This window comes from Glandiceps talaboti, chromosome 17 (genome assembly GCF_964340395.1).
Source record: "Glandiceps talaboti chromosome 17, keGlaTala1.1, whole genome shotgun sequence".
In the NCBI taxonomy this organism is placed as follows: domain Eukaryota; kingdom Metazoa; phylum Hemichordata; class Enteropneusta; family Spengelidae; genus Glandiceps; species Glandiceps talaboti.
In genome coordinates this window covers 16,649,709-16,674,122 of record NC_135565.1, presented here as the reverse complement: position 1 = coordinate 16,674,122, position 24,414 = coordinate 16,649,709, and the positions used below count along the sequence as shown (strand labels likewise).

The 24,414-nt window shown below is 35.1% G+C and overlaps 1 protein-coding gene across 1 annotated transcript in view; it reads right to left on the bottom strand.

Annotated features, from left to right (window-relative positions):
* Positions 1-24,414, bottom strand: part of LOC144448005 (mediator of RNA polymerase II transcription subunit 25-like) — a 58,437-nt gene that overhangs the window by 6,238 nt on the left and 27,785 nt on the right. The window contains exons 2-13 of the mRNA XM_078138148.1: positions 16,743-16,791; positions 13,669-13,793; positions 13,213-13,311; positions 12,667-12,787; positions 8,983-9,136; positions 7,832-8,014; positions 4,852-4,986; positions 2,884-3,185; positions 2,235-2,412; positions 930-1,138; positions 378-455; positions 29-172 (exon numbers count right to left, since the gene is read on the bottom strand). Of these exons, the coding sequence (XP_077994274.1) occupies positions 29-172; positions 378-455; positions 930-1,138; positions 2,235-2,412; positions 2,884-3,185; positions 4,852-4,986; positions 7,832-8,014; positions 8,983-9,136; positions 12,667-12,787; positions 13,213-13,311; positions 13,669-13,793; positions 16,743-16,791 (1,777 nt within the window). The remainder of the gene's footprint in view (positions 1-28; positions 173-377; positions 456-929; positions 1,139-2,234; positions 2,413-2,883; positions 3,186-4,851; positions 4,987-7,831; positions 8,015-8,982; positions 9,137-12,666; positions 12,788-13,212; positions 13,312-13,668; positions 13,794-16,742; positions 16,792-24,414) is intronic.

Here is a 24,414-nt window from a genome sequence, read left to right as displayed (position 1 = left end):
TTTGATTTCAAGAAAATTTGAAGCTTACCAGTAGTGGCTGTGGAATAAGCTGCATAACCAGTTTAGTTGGCCAGTTATCGGCCTGTAAATTATCTGTGGGTGATGCTATCACATTACATGCAACTGAACGTGTCACCCTAGCTGTAGGATCCTGTGCTGCCCCTCTAGGTTTCTGTAAATAAAGGTCAAAGGTCAAGTAAAGTCAAAGGTCATGCAAAGATGTCATGGGTCACACTAATATCTCACAAATTTTTTGCAACAGCGGAAAGAATCAAGGAATCTCTTATTTCATCGATATTCACAGCAAATTGGAAGGCTAAAGTTCAGAACTAGGGTACATTTAATAATAGTCAACGATAAATTGTAACTGTTTATACCTCCTGCCATTCTATAGCTCCTCTCCATATTATCAACTTCTGTGGTTGCTCCACCTGCTGTGGTCGAACTGGTTGAACCTAATGTAGAAACAACACAACGATTTACAACTTAAGCAATACTAGATACTTGACATAGACAGACTATATACTGTTACATGTAAAATCATCGTCACAACAATTGTGAACTTTATTTTTAATAAATATTTTAAGTTATATTTTTGTAACATTTTCGGTGATTGGCTGATTAAACATCACAGCCATCACATTTCTGAAACACTTTGGATGACTGGTTGATTAAAAATTGGCTGTTATCAATTGGACAACAACACATATATGCCAGTCATCGGGGTGGGTAAATAAAAGCAGCCATCTTGCTACAGTCACACACCACATAATTGGTTGACAAACCACACCACAATTGCTGTTTTTGTAACAGGTAAGGTGATTGGCCAAATACACATGGCAACCATTGGAGATTCAGTAACACTTTAGATGATTGGTTGAGCACACATAGCAGCCATAATTATTTCAGGAACACTTAGGATAACATACCTGTTGCTGCCCTGCTTGCTGTTGAACCTGCTGAACTTGTTGCTGCTGAACTTGTTGCTGTTGTTGTTGCTGCTGCTGCTGCTGTTGTTGTTGTTGTTGTTGTTGTTGTTGACTTAATGTGGGTATACCAGGATTAAGTTGTGGATTCAGGCTGGACACTGCGGTTTGGGGTTGTTGTAACCTCGTTGGCTGCTGCACACCTACTGCAGCTGAGAGAAAAATATCAGAAAGTTGAAACACACATTAAAACTATAAATCAACAAAGTACTTCTAACCCTTAATACTACTAATCTCTAATATCACAGACTCTTTTTTTCGTAATTGCTCGATTTCCAAAATTTGTTCTGATTGGCGTTAAAATGTTAGTTGATGCAGTAGGTATAATAACTTAGGTCTCTTACTCTCTCTTCACTTAGCTACACTCAAATCTTGGCTTTAACAAATTGCATCAATGACGTAGTAACAGTTGATTCATTGAAATCCATACCCTAAAGTTACTTTCCTTTGAACAATTTCAAAACTTGACACCCGTCATAGCATCTGGCCCAATGTTTTATTTACACTTTAATATACACAGACACAGACACATACATACATACATACATACATACATACATACATACATACATACATACATACATACATTATGTCATACATACATACATACATACATACATACATACATACATGTACATACATGTACATTATCATACATACATACATGTACACACACACATACATACATATATATACGCACATACACACACGCACACACACACATACATACATACATACATACATACACATACACACATACATACATACATATATATACGCACATACATACATACACACACATACATACATACATACATACATACATACATACATTATGTCATACATACATACATACATACATACATACATACATACATACATACATAAATACATACATACATACATACATACACACATACATATATACATACAACACACATACAGACAGACAGCCATACACCCATACATACACACACATATTACATACATGCACACAGATACAGACACACATAGACACACACAAAAACATACACCCACACCAACACCCACACCCATGTGTGCATTTACCATGCCTAAATCATTACAGAAAGTTGTGTTTAAAACTATTATCAAACCACCTGAAATGGTACTGTAAGTCATTAAAAGGAGGACCAATTTCAAAAGATAGAAACAAAACAAGGAAACCACGTGGGACAAATGGTAATGACATATTCTTGTCTCCGTGGCTACAATCACATGACCTCTCACCTCTTGGAGTTTGTTGTTCACCTGGCCATCTCTGTTGTGGCTGTGTATTAATCGGCGTTACCTGGGCAACGGGTGGGTTTTTGTACTGAGATGCCTGAGCCATCTGGATGGCTTCCTCTGCTGCTTTGAGAGCAGCTGGTGGTGCTTGCTGGTTATTTTTTGGAGGAGAGGCAGTTGGCTACAACAAACAAACACACATATAATAAGCGTGGGCTAATCTTTTCACTGGCATACTTTTCAAAGTTGCTGCATTTGAATTTTTGTTGTTTCACTTTCTTTGCTACAAAAGAAGTATGTCGGATTCTTATTGTCAAAAATTAATGAACCGTGCGTTGATTGGAGAATTCATGGCATACACTAAAAGAACTAGAAACCATTAATCATTTCCTACTGTGCACACATGGAAGAAGGGAACTGGTTCAGAGAGAACAAGACATTTGGTAAATATCAAAATATGTTGAAAGGAAACCATCAAAAATTCAGGTCATTTCACACATCAAGGATGGGTTACTTGAGTTTAAATAATTGCCGAAAGTTTCACTCACACTCAGGGTGTTAAGAAACAGATGTTGAGGTCACTGCAAATGTGGGTCACTTGAAACAGAATCAGAACATATCGTGGGTATCCTGAAACAGATTAATGTCTTACCTGAGTCACTGAGTACTGAGTAGATGGGGTATTTGAAACAGTCACGTTTGGCTGTGACCTGATGGTGATAGTTGATGACTGAGTTGACAAAGTGGTCGGCTGACTAAATGGCAGAGCTGACCTTTGACCTTGTGGTTGTGATTGCTGTTGCTGAAGAAGTTTCTGTTGTTGTTGTTGTTGTTGTTGTTGCTGCTGTTGTTGCTGTTGTTGTTGTTGTTGTGCAGATTGTTGCTGTGGTTGTGGAGTTTGTTGATTTATGATTTGACCTGGTTGTCCTGGCGACATATGACTAAATGTTGTGACTGGAAAGACAACACAAAAGAATGCATGAACCTAATGACCTGTTTCAAAGTAGATCTTTTCTCTTTTCAAAAAACATCAAAAAAATTTAACAATTTTTTGACAATTTTGGATTAAAATCAATAATACACTGAAGGTTTACGACACTATGCCCTTATTTTAGTCCAATTTGGTCATATTTCAAAGAATTTTCCACATACCTACTTCAAAATGTGTTGCTACCGACAATGAGTTAGCTTATACCATAGCACCAGGAAATACACTAAATGTCATCAAATTTCCCAGCAATTTTACAGGGGTTCCCCTAAAAATTATGACATTCTCTCTACGGGGAACTACAGAAGTTGACCATCTGTCAATGTTACCAATGTTAAGAATGAAGATAACCCCACACACAAAATACTCATTTTTTAAACATTTTTGAAATTATATTTTTCATTTTGGATTGAAATCAATAATACTTTGACCTATGACCTATGACTCACAAAGCCAGTATGTCAAGTCAGATAGTCAAGGCAGTATGTCAAGTCAGATAGTCAAGGCAGTATGTCAGGTCAGATAGTCAAGGCAGTATGTCAGGTCAGATAGCCTAGTCTCTGGACTAATCATTACAATGTTCAGAAAGTACTAATTTATTCAAAACCATCAAAATTTTTCAAAGTCTTTTTTTTTAATCAAGTAATTTGACATTATATCAAAAAAGGACAAAATCTGATATCATATTATTACACTGATAGTTTCGTTTCAATCACACTGATGTCAATGTACATTTTTTTGCATTAGTTTTGACGGTAACAGGCTGACTTCATATGACCTACTTCTTACTGTTGACAAATATTTCACAATCAGTGAATTTGACAGGACTTTATAACATGTGTTTACACCTTCAAAACCATGACCAAACATTTGACCAACATTATTAAGAACAAATGAAGCCATTTCTGTAGTGGCACAAAACTGCTAATTTACGAAATTTGAGTGGAATAAAACGCTACTGTGCAATTAAAATGACACTCATATACAAGTACAGTTTGTTACTGGATGACTCATACTATGGTCTACCTGCTCCAATCACATTCCACAAGTGATAAATGATTTGAACTTTAACCTTTAACCTTAACTTCACCTGTGAAAGTATCATTAGGTGCATTCTTTGAATACATGCAATATTTGTTACAAAAATCTCAGAGCATTAACACACATCTCAATGCAAACTTTTCTGTTTTGAGTATTAGTTGGTAGAATATATTTCCTAATATTAATATGATTTTTGAAAAAAATCATTTCATATCTTTTTTGATACCTTGTAACAAGTAAAAAAAAAAGTAGTTTTCAAAACAAAATCACATTAAAGTTACACTAGTTGCAATGGGAACAATTTTGTTTTTGAAACTGCTTTGTGAGACATAATGAGTTACTCATAATATTGTACACCCTGAACTGTATTGAATCGCATGTAGATAAACATATTTGTGTAACTGGACACATCTTAGCTGGACACATCATGTGGTACAATGAATCCAATCAAATTGATTTTTGCATCCGTATCCAAGTCAATGTTCCGGTTTAGGTTTACTGGCTTCAACTGTAATATGTTAACATATGTGAATATTACAACTCATATAATTGAAATATCATTTCCTCTTTCTGAATGCAATGTTCACCTACCTTGTGTTGGTTGGACACTGCTGGGAGTTGGCGCTTTAAAGACACCAGTCTGGTTGGATGGAGACCCTACTCCGGGTCTTGGTGCAGACCTCTTTGTTCCTGCCTGTGGGCTACCAGTCAAATTCTGGGACGGCGCTGTGGATATATAAACGTATCACAGTCAGATCCTGGAAAGAGGCTATACCAAGAAATCATCCTCTTTCAAGGATATTTTTTAAGTTGGCAACACACTAAAAATTGGAAGGCGTGACTCGGTTGTAAACTTACCACAATCATAATCTGGTGCCGGAGCAAGGCTATGCCAAGAAATCATCCTCTTTCAAGGCTAGTTTTTGAAGATCCAGTTCAAATTAGAATTGAAATTTAGATATGAAAAACAGTTCACTGGCAGAGCTTTGGAAAAGTTGGTCAAGAACAAAAAAGTGATCCTATGTAATCCTTATGACTCTACTGATCACAAATATGAAGACCTGGGATTGAAACCTTGGCCTTTAAAGGCTGCAATACATACAAAATCTGATGGCACACAGTTGTGACGACTCCGAATGAAGGCTGTGTTCATTCAGGGCTGGCACAATTCTAAATGTATACCTCTACACTTATATCCGTGCATGACCACAGAAAAATTTTGAAGGGAATGTCATTTCTGGACTTCCTGTAATAAATTTAGATCAATTACCTCACATGTGTGGTATTCTTTACTTAGTTGACATACACTGAAGTAGTTGATATCAAAGTCAAGGAACTTTCATATCATGTATACAATCCCCTCATTCACTTCCTATCTCTTTGCATAACTAGTCAATGTGTTTCACCTTTGACCTTTGGGCTGTTGCCATGTAAGGTTGTAAAAGGACATAACAGGACAAACATAACACAGATTCAAGCCTTGCTACAAATCAGGCTTGTGTTAGGGAGTCCTACCATGGTCTTATCCATAAGTGAACTTTAACCATAACCCCCTAGTTTGATAAAAAATACCATCTATTGTACAGTCAGTCTCTGGGTCTTGTAATACCAAACTGTCAAAATACTATTATGGGATACAAAAGTAGGAGGATACTTCATTTTTTCTATTTTCTTTCAGTGCTTTCCATCAACTTCCTGTTCTCATTTATTGTACATTGATTTGAATCTTAAACGGTGTGTGGTCTACCTGTATCCTGCGTTATGTGTGGTCCTAACTTACAAACAATTTCAATTTTAAAGTATTTGTTGCTTTCGTGTAATTATAGATTCAATTGTGGGAAAATTTAAAGTATGACAATGGAAAACGTGCTATCGGCAAAATTATATAGATACAAACTAAAACTAGCGTTGTTTTGATGTGATAGATTACGCAAGTGGATGATAGTAGTGCACTCTGTTGTCAGAATCTAATCATCCTGTGATCAAGATTAGATTAGATTAGATTAGATTAGGGTACTTTATTAACCAAAACGATCGTAAAGCTAAGCAAGAATGTGTCATGTGTGATGTGTTAAACATCAAAATTCTAGAAAGACAAAACATCTCTACAGTTACATCAAGATAGTGTAAATACTGTATGAGGTTGAATAAGGGATATTGCGAGATCTCTCAAGACTGCCTAGCAACGGTTGCTAACCACATGACAAAGGCCAAGCTTTGGCCGCCATGTGTCATTTAGATGCTTGAAAACACAGTGTAAGCCCCGTGAGGTTGAATTGCCATGCAACAGTTGACTACAACTCACTATCAGAGACACCACCCTTCTGTAAGTGTAATTACATCAATGTCCATTCATAGCTTATACCAATAGTTGACTACAACTCACTATTAGAGATGTCACCCTTCTGTGAGTGTAATTACATCAATGTCCATTCATAGCTTATACCAACAGTTGACTATAACTCACTATTAGAGATGTCACCCTCCTGTAAGTGTAATTACATCAATGTCCATTCATAGCTTATACCAACAGTTGACTACAACTCACTATTAGAGATGTCACCCTTCTGTGAGTGTAATTACATCAATGTCCATTCATAGCTTATACCAACAGTTGACTATAACTCACTATTAGAGATGTCACCCTTCTGTGAGTGTAATTACATCAATGTCCATTCATAGCTTATACCAACAGTTGACTATAACTCACTATTAGAGATGTCACCCTTCTGTGAGTGTAATTACATCAATGTCCATTCATAGCTTATACCAATAGTTGACTACAACTCACTATTAGAGATGTCACCCTCCTGTGAGTGTAATTACATCAATGTCCATTCATAGCTTATATCAACAGTTGACTACAACTCACTATTAGAGACACCACCCTACTGTGAGTGTAATTAAATCAAATGTCCATTCATAGCTTATACCAACATTTGACTACAACTCACTATTAGAGATGTCACCCTTTAATTACATCATGTCCATTCATAATTTTTATCAACATGTCACAATGATAGTTTTACTTTGTGTCTACGTCAGCTTTCCAAAAGTTGATCTCCCATTGTCATAATAGGCCTTTTCAAAATTTGCCATGGTGGCGCTCTACTTCCTATTCGTGTGTTCATTGGGGGTATACATGGTATAGGTTACTCAGTTAATCATACAGCACTGCTGCTTTCCACGATGTCTGAACAATGCGAAAAACCTCCCTGATTTACACTTCTACAGAATACCAAGGGACAAAGCTCTTAAGAAACAGTACAATGAGGTGATGATACCCCCAATTTGAGCGAGGGCGCTGTATTCTTAATTTCCTGTTTGCAGTCTGAAATGGCCTATTTCATCTGCACTCCAATATTCTATTTGTTTTCCTTTGTTGCCATATGCAAATGTAATGACAGTTATCCATTATGGATGACAACAATACATATTGTATTTGTTCTAAACTGGGGACCAAATATTGACAAGTGACCACAAATCTACTAGCGTCTTTGTTCGAGCAATCTAACACCTCGCAGTAAAATTTCATCACAAAATATTACCATGGCAACAAGAGTCAACCTACCTGGTGCTGGGCTTTCAGCTGTCTTCATTTTTAGTGCTGGACCACCTGTTGCCATGGTTGCAGTTGAAAGTGGTTTAAGTGGCTGTGTTGTTGTGGTTGCTGTGGTAACAGCAGAGGTTGTGGTTGTTGTTGGTTTAACTATGGCGATCTCTTTTGTATCCCCTATGGAAGCAGGTGTTTTCTCTGAATTGGAATCATAAGTCAATTCATTAGACATGTACTGGTAATTTATAAAACATATTGATTACGACAATTTGGACACTTTTTTTTGTAATTTTACAGCTATGCATGCACAGTGAAATTATAGTTGATTAAGGGGTACACTCAGTAACTATATGGTCTTTGTGTTCTGGTTAATTCTGCTTAAGATTGAAACATATTTTTCACTGGTTAACTCATTAGGAATGTAGTAGTAATTTACAAACCATATTACAACAGAATAACCTTTATACATATTACAACAGACTGCAACATTTTATAATGCTTACAACTATTAAAGGCACACGGTCTGAAACTGTATGGTTTTTGTATCCTGGTTACTTTTGTTTTACATTAAATATACTCGTTAGTTAATTTGGGAAATAGTAATAATTTACAAACCCAATATCTGACAATTTCACAATGTTTTAAATATCACAGTTCTACATCTACAACTAAATAGTTTTTAAAGGGGTATAGTCTGTAACTGTATAGTCTAATGCTATCTGAGACATCAAATCTCAAGATCTCGCTTTACGTCTAGCTCAATGAAATCCTGAGATGAAATTTCAAATTCATCCACAGCCACCCACACAGTCATTAACATCATGTCTTTGTTAATCAATCACAGAATTCTGCCTAATGACAATTTAGTGTTTATTGGGGCAGTTACACAATATAGAAAAGCATTTGGGAATTCTATCGACTTAACGATATTCCAATATGTAACAAATATAACCATCAAAGATCACACAGATACAGACTGATTTAAAAAAATAAAAAAAAAATAAAAAAAATACAGACTGATTTTTTATTGTTTACTTGATCAACTACTATCTCAGGTTGCCTGGGTGATTTCCAAACAATTCTTTGGCCATGTGTTTGACATTCCTTTCTCTTTCTGCTAACTGGTGAATGTTTCTATGGAAACTGTTGCTAGGAGACACACTAACCTGCAAGTTGAAAACCTTTCAGAAGTATCATATGGCGTGGATCTGTTGCGTAATCCTTTGGTGGCACAATCTGTACTTCTCCACACGCCTTGTCATACAACCTCTGCAGTTCTGGAAGTTTCCTTGGTGATATGATGGAGAAATGGACTCCTCTCTGATAACATCAAACAGATAGAGATACAATTAGAATTGGAATAGAAAAAGAAGAATAAAATGGAATAGAATAGAATAGAATACAATAGAATAGAATACAATAGAATACAATACAATACAATACAATACAATAGATGGAAAATGTATGCCTCTCTGATAATATCAACAAGCGACCTATCGGTCAGAATAGCTCCGCTGTTTTTTTTTTTAATTTAATTTTTTATTTTGGTGACATGTAGAAGTGGTTCAGGTCTTCACTATGCAGTTTTGTTTTAGCGATGCAATAAAGTGGTTAGTAGTTTCATATGATGTCTCACTATAAAACACATTTTACACAGAAGTTGGTAATGTATTGTACTTTTATACCATAGTCACCATTTTATAACAAAAATCTACTGTTATGAAAAATTGCACAAAATCTCAGAAAAAAATGACTGGGAAATGCACACAAGAAAAAGAAAAAAAGAGGATTTTGAGGTTGGCTATAAATAATTCCAGTGTCTTACAGCTGTAACCCTGGAAAATTTTAATGATGAATGAAATAAACTAGGGATCTAAAATAATTTTGAGGCAATTTGAATTTCAATTTTCTAACAAATTTACAAAGTCAACAACATTCAACTTGCACTAGTTGTGGTAGATATATATAGGGAAGAAATGTATTAATCGCCATCTTAGTTTCCGTACGGCGACAATCTCAAGTACCCGGAAGAGAGTCATTCTCAGCCATACGTTACAGTGGTAACACTCGTTCATGTTCGGTTACCTTTCACAAAGAAAACACAACGAAATGGTTGAAATGATCTTTTTTTTTATTTCTTTTCATCACAACAACAAAATCTGCGTGATTGATCAAAAGTGTTGTAAACTAAACCAGAAAGAATTATCGGACTGGCTAAACTTCCCGATGAACTGGAGTAAGGTCCTACTACTTCCAAGTAAGCCTCGATAGTACTATAGTACGTGAGAAAATCGTCTCAAACTAGCGATACAACTTTCAAAATATAACTTGACATGTCTTCATTTGTTAGAGTTATGCAATTCAAGACGGGTTTTCACTCGAAAACAACAATTCTGTGAATAATGACACTCTGAACGCACCGATTTCTCGGACGATGTTACCACTGTAACGTATGGCTGACAACGACTTGCTTCCGGGTTAGTCCCTCGTGCATACGGGTGGATTGTCGGCGATTAATACATACATCGTCTGATATTTTAATTCACAGTGTTTCTTGTGACCGGCGCCTGTCAGCAGACTCTGCCATTTTTTTCATCATTCCATTGTATTTAAACCTTGTACTTGACATTTCGCAATATTTATAATTCTCAACAAAATACCTCAACATGCCTCACTTCGCTCGTACTCAAAGCAGCCCCGCGCGGTATGATCACTGACACTGATGACATTATGAGAGAGAAGCTTTTCGGATTTACATGTAAAACGGGGAAAGATACGCAAAACATAATGCAAAGTCTGAAGCCAAATTAAAGTTGTAATTATTTTAATTATTTTTACTTGCCAAATATTTGCATTTTGGAAAGGTAAGACACGTTCATGTCGTTTAACTTTACATGTGAACTGTCGACATGTCGGTATCCAGTCAAAACGTCCCCGGGTCAAAACGTCCCCGGTTTCCATAAGTCAAAACGTCCCCGGGTCAAAACGTCCCCAGGTCAAAACGTCCCCGTCTTTCCATTTTCCTCGACCCAAACTATTTGTGTGTGAGTGCGAGCACGGATTGTTTGGTGTAAGTTACGAAACGGTGTTTAGGTCAGGGGAAATGTGCTACATGGGCAAAAATAATCATTGTCTTGGGCAACCATCACTTTATTTACGGGAAATCAGACAGATTTGAGGTCGTAAAAGTCTTGCATGTCAATATCAATGGTCGGTGAAAATGAGCATGTAAATCACGAACAGAAATAGTCCTGCTTGCATACGGAGGAATTTGGGACTCGATTCTGACAATTGTCCCTCAGTAATACAGACTCGTGCACCGTCATGTAAGCAGGACTAGAACAGAAAATGGTTCGGAATATGGGCATCGATACTTGACCGTGTTTTAGGGAAGGAACGGAAACTGTTACACAGTCAAGTCTCTTGGCTAAATTTTGGTCATACCCGAGGACGTTTTGACCCGGGGACGTTTTGACCCGGGGACGTTTTGGTCATACCCGGGGACGTTTTGACCCGGGGACGTTTTGACCCGGGGACGTTATGACTGGTAAGCGACATGTCGGCCATAACTTCAACCGCATGTCTGGCATGCCCTTCCTTACGCAAGTTGTCTGAATTCTGGTTCACTGTCATTCCAAATTGCACGACAATATAGAATTAACCACAAGTTACATGTTATCTGAAAACATCACACTTTTATAGTGGGTCTGAAGTGTGATTTTAGTGAGTACCAAGAACGTCCTGTGTTGATACTCAAGATACTTGCTGTGGAAAATCGCTCGGTCAAATGAGGTCACCTTCAGCTTCTGGTCGAATCAGGATAGAGTATGCAAATGAGGATGTTGCGGACTGATTTGAAGTTTACAACCCTGTTTCGAACAAACGCTTGTCATTTGGGCGCCCAATGCGTAGAATTATGACTATAGCACATATTACATTGCTTGTTTGACGTCAATAGTGTCTTTTGAAAAGTGGCAGTTTACTTAAAGTCTCGTCGACTGATTTCCAATATGGCGTCGGTCATTATGCTCATTAACATATTCATTTTTTTTTCAAATTACAAAAAAAAAATCATAAAAAATAAAAATGAGGATGTGCTGACTTGAAATTAACAAATCTGAGTAAGCTACCCCCTGCGCATCAACACGCCAGATATCAAAGCAATCTAATAAGAGGTTTTCAAGGAGTTGATGAAAATGACATTTTATGAAAAAAAATCATAAAAAATTGAAAATGGCACAGATCAACTTGGCATGAACAAATCTGAATAGCCTCCCCCCAGGGAACATGCACACCAAATATCGAAGAATTCCGACTGTCACTTCCGGAGTAGATAGTAAAAATATAAAAGTTTGACGGACACCTATGATTCACTCTACTCTCTATACCTCAATACCCACCTATACCTAAAGCTACGCTTTCAGCTTTCGCTGACAGCGGAGCTAAAAAGATAGTGATAGCATTGGAGTAGAATGAAACAGAATAAAAGAGAAAAGAGAGCAGAGCGGAGTGGAGCAGAGGAGAGGTGGGGATGGGAGGGGAGAGTTGAGAAGAGTTGAGAAGAGAAGAGAAGAGAAGAGAAGAGAAGAGAAGAGAAGAGAAGAGAAGAGAAGAGAAGAGAAGAGAAGAGAAGAGAAGAGAAGAGAAGAGAAGAGAAGAGAAGAGAAGAGAAGAGAAGAGAAGAGAAGAGAAGAGAAGAGAAGAGAAGAGTAGAGAAGAGTAGAGAAGAGTAGAGAAGAGAAACGTCATGGAACTGAGGTTACATTTTCTGTACATGTATGCTGAATGATAATACTGACCAGCATTAGAACCCTGTGATTGGCAGATGGACAACATTTATTTAAACCTACCTCTCCAATCATGGCAGCTAGTTGTTCTGCTGTAAATCCATTGTAATTAATGCTGTCTTGACTTGGCATTGGGTATGGTGGTGAGTTACAGATTAATACACACAGTTTTAATACTGGTGAACTGTAGAATAGTAACATGGAAACAGAAAGTACTATGTTACGGTTTGGACTAGACACACTTTTGTCAAAAAATTGTTTAAACAGGAGAAGCAATACTCTTAGTGGCTCTTCCCATGGAATAGATGGATAAATCAATCAATCAACTTATCATTCAATTCACCAATCAATCAATCAATCAGCCAATCAATCAATCAAGCAATCAAATGATCAATCAAGCAATTAATCCGCCAAGCACACTATTTCTATAACTTCTACATGTATATTATTACTACATACTGTAAAGTTAGGAAGTACTGTGCAGAATGGAAAGTTCAAGGCTGTTTAAAACTTTTCATTCTTTTATTCCTTCTTTCTTTCTTTCCCATGTCTAGTATGTGGCAGTAATGCAGTGATAGACATTAGTAGATGAATATAAGCGTTGATTACCTTGTATACCTCATTGACTTCATATCATCAAAGAGTTGTAATGCAGTACTGAGACCTTCTGATATCATACTATACTTCTCACCAGCTCCTGATATGAACCTAGCAAACACAGATAAAAAGTTACACCATTTGAACTTTACTCACTAGTACATATATCTATGGAAAATGTTGCTAGGGAAACTGACACTCACCTGTGAGTTGAAAATCTTTCAGAAGTATTATGGTTTGTATATGAGGGAGGAAGGAGGGGGGAGGGTATGTGACTCCTCGCAAGAAAACTTAGTTCTTTTATTTTAAATCACAACAACACACTTTGGCTGTCACTAGAGGGCCCACTGGCAATAGACTATTCCAATATGGTCACCTGACTACATTTTGACCAATGGCAGGGTTCCTAAGAACTTCAGGTGTTGTAAAAGACAGAAATACTATATGTAAAATAGAGAATAGACTCACTCAATGCTTTCTAGACACATCAATAGATTATAGGCACTGGTAGTTGGAGCTGTACAGATAGCCGATTGGTTAGGTGCACAGTCTGCTGTGTTGTAAACAACTAATGCATAACGTGTACCTCCAAACTGTAAATAAATAAATACAAATAATTTAGTATATGATCTATAAATGTATGGTTTCTACGTGTGGGGACAGATGACTGGAAGATAGGTCTGACAGGAGCTAGTTTGATGGGGATGGTTACAGTTGTATGTTTGTCTGTCTGTCTGTCTGTCTGTCTGTGTGTATGTGTGTGTGTGTGTGTGCGTGTGTGTGTGTACGTACATACATGTATGTATGTATGCATGTATGTATGTATGTATGCATGTATGTGTGTATGTATGTATGTATGCATGTACATACATATGTATTTGAGCGGTTGAATGTCATTCTGTCTGTCTTTATGTATGTATGTATGTATGTATGTATGTATGTAGTATGTATGTATGTATGTATGTATGTAGGTGTGTTGTGCTGTTTTGTGTTGTGTTGCATACATGTACATATGTATGTGTATATCATTACTTTTGCACTCCTACGTAAGTATGTAGGTACGTATGTAAACATAAATGTACATGTAACATGCAATTTCATTCATACAGTACATACATGTATGTACGCATGTATGCATGCATGCAAGTAGGCGTCCATCCATACATACATACTAGTCATACATACATACATACATACATACATACATACATACATACATACATACATACATACATACATACATACATACAATGATACATATTCTGCATGAGTACACATTGTATGAATATACAATGTATATATTTATGCTTGTGGTTACAAATAATCATTATTGTGTAAGATTAAGAGTGCATTACATGTAATGTGTGTCTATGAATGTTTTGTCCATGGAATTACTAAGACCCCGCATGACCATTCAATTTTGGTTATAATTCATGTTTGACATCCTCTGTTACCATTTCTCATTACCTCAAGGTAAATATTCTTGTTGACTCAACATTATCAATTAATACCTATACTTTCTCTAGTAATTAGGGTTTCATAATTGCTAGTTTTCCATGACAACAACAAGAGTTGTTTTGATATATCGATCAATCCATCATCCACAGAGTAAAAAAATTAAGATCGACTACTACATTTTACCCATGCCTTAGAAGCTCAGAAATGTATAAATGTGTCAACTTGACAGTTAATTTATCAGAAAATTATCATGACTAAGTCTCACTTAACCTATACCACGACAAGTAAACTTGGTATTTCACTATCAGTTGTATCAACCGGATAGTCATTATGGTAACCTGGGTCAAAGGTCAAAGGTTACATAGTAATTAATCACTTCCAACACACACTGTTATCGCGTGGTAATCTCATTCAACCTTCAGTTGCTATCATTTCATGTAAAGTCAGGTTTATTTACGATTATTTTCACATAACTGAAAACTGGCAGGTGAAATTGGGTCAAAGGTCATGTGTCATTTCAAAACAAACATCATCTGAGCTTTAACTTCTTTCCGATGTGTTTTTGAAACTATCGTCTACAATTTTAAAACCAATTTCTTTCAGTTAAAAAAAAATAATTCTTGCATTCCGAATGAATGTGAAAGAAGCTGAAAAATGTTCTCCCTTTTTTTAATTGTTGTCTACAATATTAAGTCAGGGTCAAAGGTTAGTATACTCAAAATAAATGTGAAAGAAAGTGACATATTTCTTCTAATTTTCAGAGAAACTGTTGTCTACAAATTTAAACTGGTATTTTTCTCTGTTAAAAGTTATCGTACCCAAAAAGAAATTGAAAGAAAATGATAAATTTTCGAAAATGATAAATTTCCTGTCCTTTGTTGTTGTGCAATAATCAGTAAGTGCCTTTTGTAGTGTTACCCATCATATCATGTTACTCTTTTTCATTTTCTAGAGATCAACAAAACGGGTCTAATTCCAGGAGGGCTATGATAGTACAACTGTTGACATCAAACCATGGACAAATGGCCCTGTTACAAACAGGGGAAAGTAAACAAATGAATTTCATCAATAACACTTGGCTCAGGAACAACAGAGACTTGTATTACATTTCCTGGTTCGATACGAACAGTTTTATCACCTCTTTGTGTGTACATGAAATGCTAGGGGAACTTAAAACTGTTTCTGAATGTGAACTATTATGTAAAGTGGCCATAAAACTGTTCTTATCAAATGATAGAATGTAATACAAGTCTCTGTACTTCCAACATGCTGTGTCAAGTGTTATTAATCCAATTCAGTTGTTTACTTGCCCTGTTTGTAACAGGTTCCATTCGTAGACTTACAGCTGCAATAGTTGCAAGTTTTAACATTTTTTGAAACAATTTTGTTAATATAATCACTTTCTCATAATGTTCACCATGAGAAATAAATGTCTATTAATTCACCTGTGGGTAAACACATCTATGTAGTAATACATGTAATATGTAGCAATATATCCAATCAAATTGATTTTTGGGTCCGTACCCAAAATTCAGCACCCCCAATGAATCATAATTTCAACTTATTACTATACTACTTATAGATAAAATAGGTCCCTAATTACCATATAGAATGTCTAGTCCTTGGTACATTAAGAATTGTTAAGTAAACATATCTTTGGTTGACTGATCAAAAACACAATACCCCAGTCATGTCATGATTACTTTAAAGTGGTCATGTGAATAAGCAGTGTGCATTTATTTACATATTCCAAGTGCTTTTTTTTGTAACTCAATTAATTGAAAAAAGCATAAAAAAATGTTTGTTACTAAACGTAAAATAACAAACTTTTTACACCATTTTTTAGCTTTTTGCAATGTATTGAGTTACAAACACAGACTTAGTCAATGTTGTTTCACATTGATTTTTCAAGTAGGAAGACATGATAAAATTATTTTATAAATCCAAAATAAATACCCAAACCTCATCCATATGTCCACTTTAACATGTTAAACTCACCTACATGTACACATTAACTAACAATTTCTACAAATACAATTGGTACCAGATAATATAATATTATTTTACTTTACAATACGACTTACTTTTGCATCAAAATCGTTGCTGTTGACCACAGGTCCTCCATTAAAATGTCTGTAAAATAATGACAGAAATAAAACCAAGATTAGAAACCTTCTCATAGTCAAATATTAAATAAGTTACGTATACATTACAAGTCTCTTTGAAAAAAGTCTTATTTCACTTCTTGAAGATCAATGAAATTCTCAACTTCTGACCTTTGACCTTGTGGATACTAATACTTCAAAGATATTTTCACTTTCAATATTTCCTTGCTTCCAATTCCCATTTTTTTTCCTTTTGGTTTCAAATAAACAGAGGATTTATAAAGAAGAATAGAGATCTGGATAATAGTTGGTTGTTTCAATAGTTGGTCAGAAAAGGAAAAATTTGTTCAAATTTTGATCACACTCACACTACATGTAGACTCACACTATTTGTAGACTACTTATAAGATGCATTCATAATCTGTTAAACTCGGAAAGAAACTGGTCAAAATATAACGGTAGTGAACAGATGATTGGCAGAAACTGATAACAAACTTGCCATGATAAAAACCAATCGAAACTTGTCACACGAATGGACAGAAACCAATCAAAATTTGTCACATGAATGGACAGAAACCAATCAAAATTTGTCACACGAATGAAGACCGATCACAACTTGTCATACAAATGGACAGAAACCAATCAAAAACTGGTCACATGAATGGACAGTAAAGTAGCAGCTGGTACACATACAGTGTTGTGAAAAGTTCAAAAGTCAAAACATTTGAGACAGGAAAATCAGGTCAATAACAGATTTCCTTCATATATTATTTCCTCTCATGGCAATACATCCTGACAATTACGTTATAGAGTATAAATGTAACATTTACAGTTATTGCAACTTTAGACATATATTGTGATCATACAATTATCATTTCAGCCATGATGTTTTAGATAGTCAACTACAAATGTACAAATACAGCCTTTTACATATCATACATCGAGTTAGATCACATGATTACACCTGTTAATTTATTTTGGCACACAATTTTTTTTAGTTGAAACACAATTTTTCATATTTTTTGTGCACTTTATTTTGGCTGATGATCAATTTTTGAATACAGTGTGACATGTACAATACAACCACATTACTTTTGTAAGTTAATGTATTAGTACAAACTAAATAAATCTGCCTTTATTATTTCTCTGTACTCAGAATTTATCAGTGAAAATGATGCCATTTTTATGTTACTCTATTTTGGCACAAAATTCGTTTAAGCTAAATAAGCTCAAACAAGTTTAAAACCAAAATGAAGTCAATTCTCAGTGTACTATTTTATGGCGGCCATGATGTTAAAAGTAGCAGACTACATGTACAAGTACAGATTGAGCACAAATTATAATCACTCAATGGTGGCCATATCGTTTGACATTTTGAAATAATTACACCTTTATTTTTATATTATGTTGAAAGCTTTCATGTACCTTGACACTGACCTATATTTAGGGTCATTTATCATTTTATCTGTTCATTGACCTGAAAACTAATAATCCATCAAACTACTCATCTAATGTATTCTCACCTTCTCATTTAAAGGGACATGAACCAGATTAGAACATTTTTCCTGTACCATTTTTGTTTCATGCCAAGAATTAAACATTATACATAGCGCAAGCCAAGTTAATGTCTTTGAACAGAAAATATAGATTATATAGCCTGGTTATTCTACATTCTACATCATGACAACCTTTGTCTACAATGTACGTCACTGGTTCTGCGGTGGCCAAAATATTAAGGTTATTATTTCAAATATTCTAATCGAGTAAAAACCTCATAAAGTCAGCTTGTGCCACTTTAGGAGTGTACTAAATTATTCAAAAAAAACCCCACAGAATTCGACACCATCATGACAAAATCCAGATATTCGCATTAAATCAAAATAAAATCTAATACATATATTTATAAATCTTTAGAAATTTTAATATAACGTGTATAGTCAAGCTTGTTCACTTCTGAATGGCCATTCTAAACATACAATGTACTTTCTATAGCAAGCAATTAGTTCAATGGCCTCTTTTTTTCAAATAATTGAAAAAATAAATTAGGCTGCCAAACTAGGCTATGTGAATCATAGAAATAGGTCACTATATGTATATGTATGTACTAGTAAATTAACTGATGACCTAGATTTGAACATCAGTAGTAAATAACCTTATACTAGGCACACACACACTACACTGTATTGTATTGTAGTGTGCAAAAAAAAACCATGTTCATGATTCATGCTTCAACAACGGTTCTCTATATTTTTACTGTCCATTCACCATGCAAATTTACTACATTTACTAAAACAATCTGATGATGTTATCATACAGAAAAAAATCTACGTATATATAAATTTTAGTAAACCTGAAACTGAGATCAAGGAGTGCTTATAAAATTGGTAATTTTTTTTTTAAATATCTGATTATGGTTTTGAGATGAAACTGTTCACAAAGGCTTTGGAATTTGAATTTTATCATTATCATTTTTGTCACAGGTGGCAAGTTACTAACTTAAGGTAAAATGTCCCTTGTCTAGTTCCTATATGGTATTGTTACGATTTACACCTACATGTTGGCATCCAGATTAATTCTACCCGCACTTCTCAGGTATCTTATAGGGGTTCTAAGCCAATATTATGAATGGTACAAGGTAGAGAATGTCGCAGACTCGCACACCAATACCAAATATTCCTCCTTTTATTACTATGGTTACCAACTGTAGATGCAACTAAAAATACTATTTACCATAATACCAAAGGCCCTTATTTCAATAGTTATTGCATGGAGGTATAGTAGGAGATCTCCCCTTATACCTCCATGGTTATTGTAAAGTTGTCACTCAACGAGATACAGCCAAATTTCAAATAACGTTATGATTTACCCATGAGCATTGTGTATCATAAGCACCACCTAGCCAAGAGCATGACACTATTTCAAATTTATCTGTGTACTACATGTATCCCTCTTTATAACGTAAAGCCAAATTTAAAGTAGTGACGAGTTTTACTGGTAAACCTCCTCCACACCCCATCCCTCTTCTTCCTCTCTCCCTTCTGCCCCCCCCCCCCCCCATAATATTTGTCTCTCTGTACTTCCAACATGTTGTACCAAGCGTTATCAATCCAATTCATTTGTTTATTTTTTCTGTTTCTCTGTGAATTACACCATCTCCCCATGAAATAGTTTATGTATACATGATGTAGAAATTCTTGTAACTTAATACCAAGTTTAAATTTTGCCAATAACAAGTAATGGTTTAAGTAAGCTTAAGTAAATATAATACCATGTAGGACATCACTTAATAACATACAGCAAAAATTATACCCCCCCCCCCCCCAAAAAAAAAAAAAAAATTTCACCCAAACATCATACAAACTCGAAGCTTGTATTCTTTTAATACGCCATATGTATTTACGCGTAGTTTCTAATTGTTAATATTTTAATGCTTATCCCCTCTGTGGTACTTTAAGAAGATAAAGCTCATTTCCGTTGCCATAGATACAAGGTACTAGCGAGATTAAAATGAAATATGGTAAGGTGGGTGGTTGCCAGGGGCATGAAGAAGCAAGACTTTTGTCCCATAATATGCATCATTGATACATGTACTAAGTCATAAACATGTATTTAGAAAAATAATTAGAACCCACACAGGCTTAAGGATAATGCTAAACTGGAATTATCGGCTGCTGGAAGTCACAGTTTTATGTAACAAACTTTGCGGAACATCACTGTTTTGGTTGAGATTTTCGAACTACAGAAACAAAGTATAATTTCAATAGGGAACCAAAATAAAATGACAACATGTTGAACTAAATATGTTTGCACATGAGAATTATCGTCTGCTGGAAGTCACAGTTATGTAACTAAAACTTTGGGGGCACACCAGTGTTTTGAGTAAGGTTTCAAATGGAAGTAACAGAAAGTAGAAAATCTCGTAAAAAATATCTAAAATTCAAACCTAATTTTACTGGGAAATGAAACAATTTGACTTGGGGGACTTGCAAAATGCTAAACAATAATTATTATCGTCTGCTGGAAGTCACAGTTACGTAACTTTGGTGGAATATCCTCAGCATTTTGGTTGACATTTAGAACTAAACAAACAGATAGGGGAAACCTGGTAAATGTCAACATATTTCAACCCCAATTTTGCAAAGACCTGAGACTATCTGTCTATACTAGATAGCCAAGTGTCTGGGCTAAATTTTGGGAGGAAAATGGAACTTGGGTGAAGTCTCACTAGTTCCACATTTAAGAGTCCTGTATCAGAAACAGTGAATTTCAGGAATGAGTTATTCATTAATACAGTCTTCTTTTCCTAACTCTGTGTATTCAGGTCACTGTATTGATATTGTTACTGTTCATCTAGTTATTTAGATTCAAGTATTTTAACCGATAAATACTAACATTTGTCATTCTACTAGAGTAAAATTGTTTCTAAAAAAATAATTTCTTGACCTTGATTAATTAAGTATGAGGTTTACAAAATGTATGTAAGTTATTAGATAATGTCTGTTTCTCTGTCTGTCTGGCTCTCTCTCTGTGTCTCTGTCTCTGTCTCTGACTCTCTCTCTCTGTCTGTCTGTCTGTCTGTCTGTCTGTCTGTCTGTCTGTCTGTCTGTCTGTCTCTCTCTCTCTCTCTCTCTCTCTCTCTCTCTCTCTCTCTCTCTCTCTCTCTCTCTCTCTCTCTCTCTCTCTCTCTCTCTCTCTCTCTCTCTCTCTCTCTCTCTCTCTCTCTCTCTCTCACTTTTGTTCAAAGTGATGATAAAATGTACCAATGTTTTTCTTAAAGGCAGCAAGTAGACAAACAAACCTATTGAGTTCCTATTACTATTACTATTCCGATTATAAAGTATTTTATACCCACCAAAACTATAGTACAAGAAATGGAAATCTGTGTAAATTTTAGCAGTTTTTACCCCTCTCTGTTACCAGGGTTCCTCAACATTAACAGAAACATGTGGACATAGAGAAGCAACAATATGTTAGCCAAGAAACAGCTATGTTGATTTGCATAGTATTAATGTACACATGCAGGTGTCAGACTAGTGTGTGTACAAAGGGACCTTTTCATATCATCCGCCCACATAGCCCCATTCACTAGCCCAACCAACCCATCAAAGGAACTGTTCTCTCTACCATGAAACATTTGGCTGAAGGCATTAATCTATATAATGAGAGTACGCTACGTTTTCCTCACATTGTCACCACTGTATGGCCACTTACATCGTACAAGTACACTCGTTTCCACTTTTTCTTATTAGGTGGCAAATAAACGACACCATACTAGTCTCCAACCCACTATCTTGATAATTTCTCAATGACTTTTGGAATTCTTTTTTTGGATTTTGTCAAACTGGGGAAGTTACAACAACATTTTTTTTTCTGCATGATAGCGCCATGCAGAGATCTATTGACCATCTACTTAGATTTCTTGTCGTTTTTTAAAAAATCATTTGGATTTTTGCAATATTACTCTCAAAATCATTTAATCGTTAGTAACGCATCTTACACTAGTGTAGATTTAATTATGAATTCCCGCGTTGCACCTGAAGGTACTAGTTTCTACATATATTCTTTCACCTTGCCCACTCTTGTCATATCTTTTCAACACATAATTTATGGTTCCTTCTTTTCCTACTTCTACATGCAATTTTTGCCATGAGTAAGACTTGGTTCCGCCCTCTCCTTCTGTAAATGTACTCCAGCGGCAGTTTGTGAATGCAAATAACCTATTAATTTCTAAAAGTACAAAGCACTCCAAATCACCTCAAACTTTTGTGACACCCCCTTCCTTCATCTTGTAAATGTCACATTTTCTTTTCTGAGTTCACATATTTTCAAGTAAACAGTTTTTAAAATCCTTACAAAGTGTTATAGTTTGAAATTGTTTTGAACATTTCTCTACTATTTTAGCAATTTTAATATTTCTGTTGTTTTACTTAGTCAAATTGATAACTACATGTATATTAGTAAGTGATCATTTGCATACATTTGTATAATGATATTAATATATTCAAATAAGTACTTATTTTACATAATAAAATTGACAACCATATTAGGAAGTGGTCATTTGCATAACATTAATATATTTAAATGAGCCCTTATTTTGCATAACGAAGTTGACAACCATATTAGGAAATGGCATTTGCATACATTTGCATAATGATATCAATATATTCAAATAAGCATTTTATATTTTACATTATGACATTGACAACCATATACAATGTATATTTGTACTAGTTAGGAAGTGGTCATTTTCATTAATATAGCAAATCACTTCCTTATATAGTTTTTCAAATCAACATGTGAAAGGTCAAACAAAAATTCAAACAGATACGAAACATGTCTTTGAAACTATAAGTTACAAATAACAATTTCTACTCTGTCAAAAACTCTTTTTGAAGCAAATTCTGATGCTGATGTCTTGTCAACATTGTCAGGTTTACATGCATAATTTTTGACTCCGTGAGTAGAAATTTTCATTTGTAACTATGAACCAATGAATATTCGTTCTCACGTTTGGAGAATATATTGTTGATGGTTCCAAGAATCAATAAAATATAGTAACTTTGGAATGGTATTAAAATTAGAAACGAATGCGCTGCTGCAATCTGTCCACTACAGACCTATATCATGCAATTGATTGTTACACAGTAACTATCTCCCTATGCTCCAACTTATTTCAACAATATCAGAATATTTTCAGCATCATTTTACATTTTTACCTATTAGTGTATGTTTGGACACGTTTTATATTTCATTTGTATCTTGTTTTGAATGTACTGAAGGACGGGCATGATCACACACACATGTCCATTAGTTGTGGACACAGCAGTGGTAATTAAGGATATACAGATATTGATATGATATTAAGTACATTAGCCTTGCAAACTCATTAGTTTACGAATATATCAGTGATTTTAGTTTGTTACACAGGTACTCAATTTTTCATTTTAGATTAACGATATAACATTTTCCAGACTTGCTGGTCTAGAGGATAATCCGTTGGGTTTGAATCTGAAGATCTCTTTATCCAACAGATTTTCAAATTCAAACCGATGGATAGCCTTCTAGACTACAGACTTGTAAGAAATTCTTTTGTACATCCCACACACTTTTATATCACTTACTTGTCAACAAACTGTAAATACAAATGTATGTGGGATGCTGATAAGGTTTACTTAATTCTTCTCTAAATTTCAAACACTGCTATTAAGTAATTTGTATGATGGGGTTGGGTGTGTTTAATTTTGCTCCTATTAGTCTTAATCTAAAAACAGCTATTTAGCAGTTTGTCAATGAATTGGAAAATTGTTGGATGCTGGCGCGGGTCAAGAAATTTCCTCTAAATCCCAAAACATTTCCATCTAGTAGTCCATCAACAAATTGTAAATTTTTACGATGATTGGCTAGGACCAAATTCTCCTCCAAATCCTGAAAACTTTATTACATATTTGTCAACAGATTGTAAATTTATGAGATGGATGTGATAGGGTTGAAGCAATTCTCCTCTAAATCTATAACATTTCCATTCACTCGTTTATCAGCAATAAAGAATTTGTAGGAGATGATAAGAATTTAATTCTTCTCCTAAATCCAAAACACTTCCAACAAATCAATCGTCAAGAAATTGCAAATTTATGAAATTGCAAATTTATGA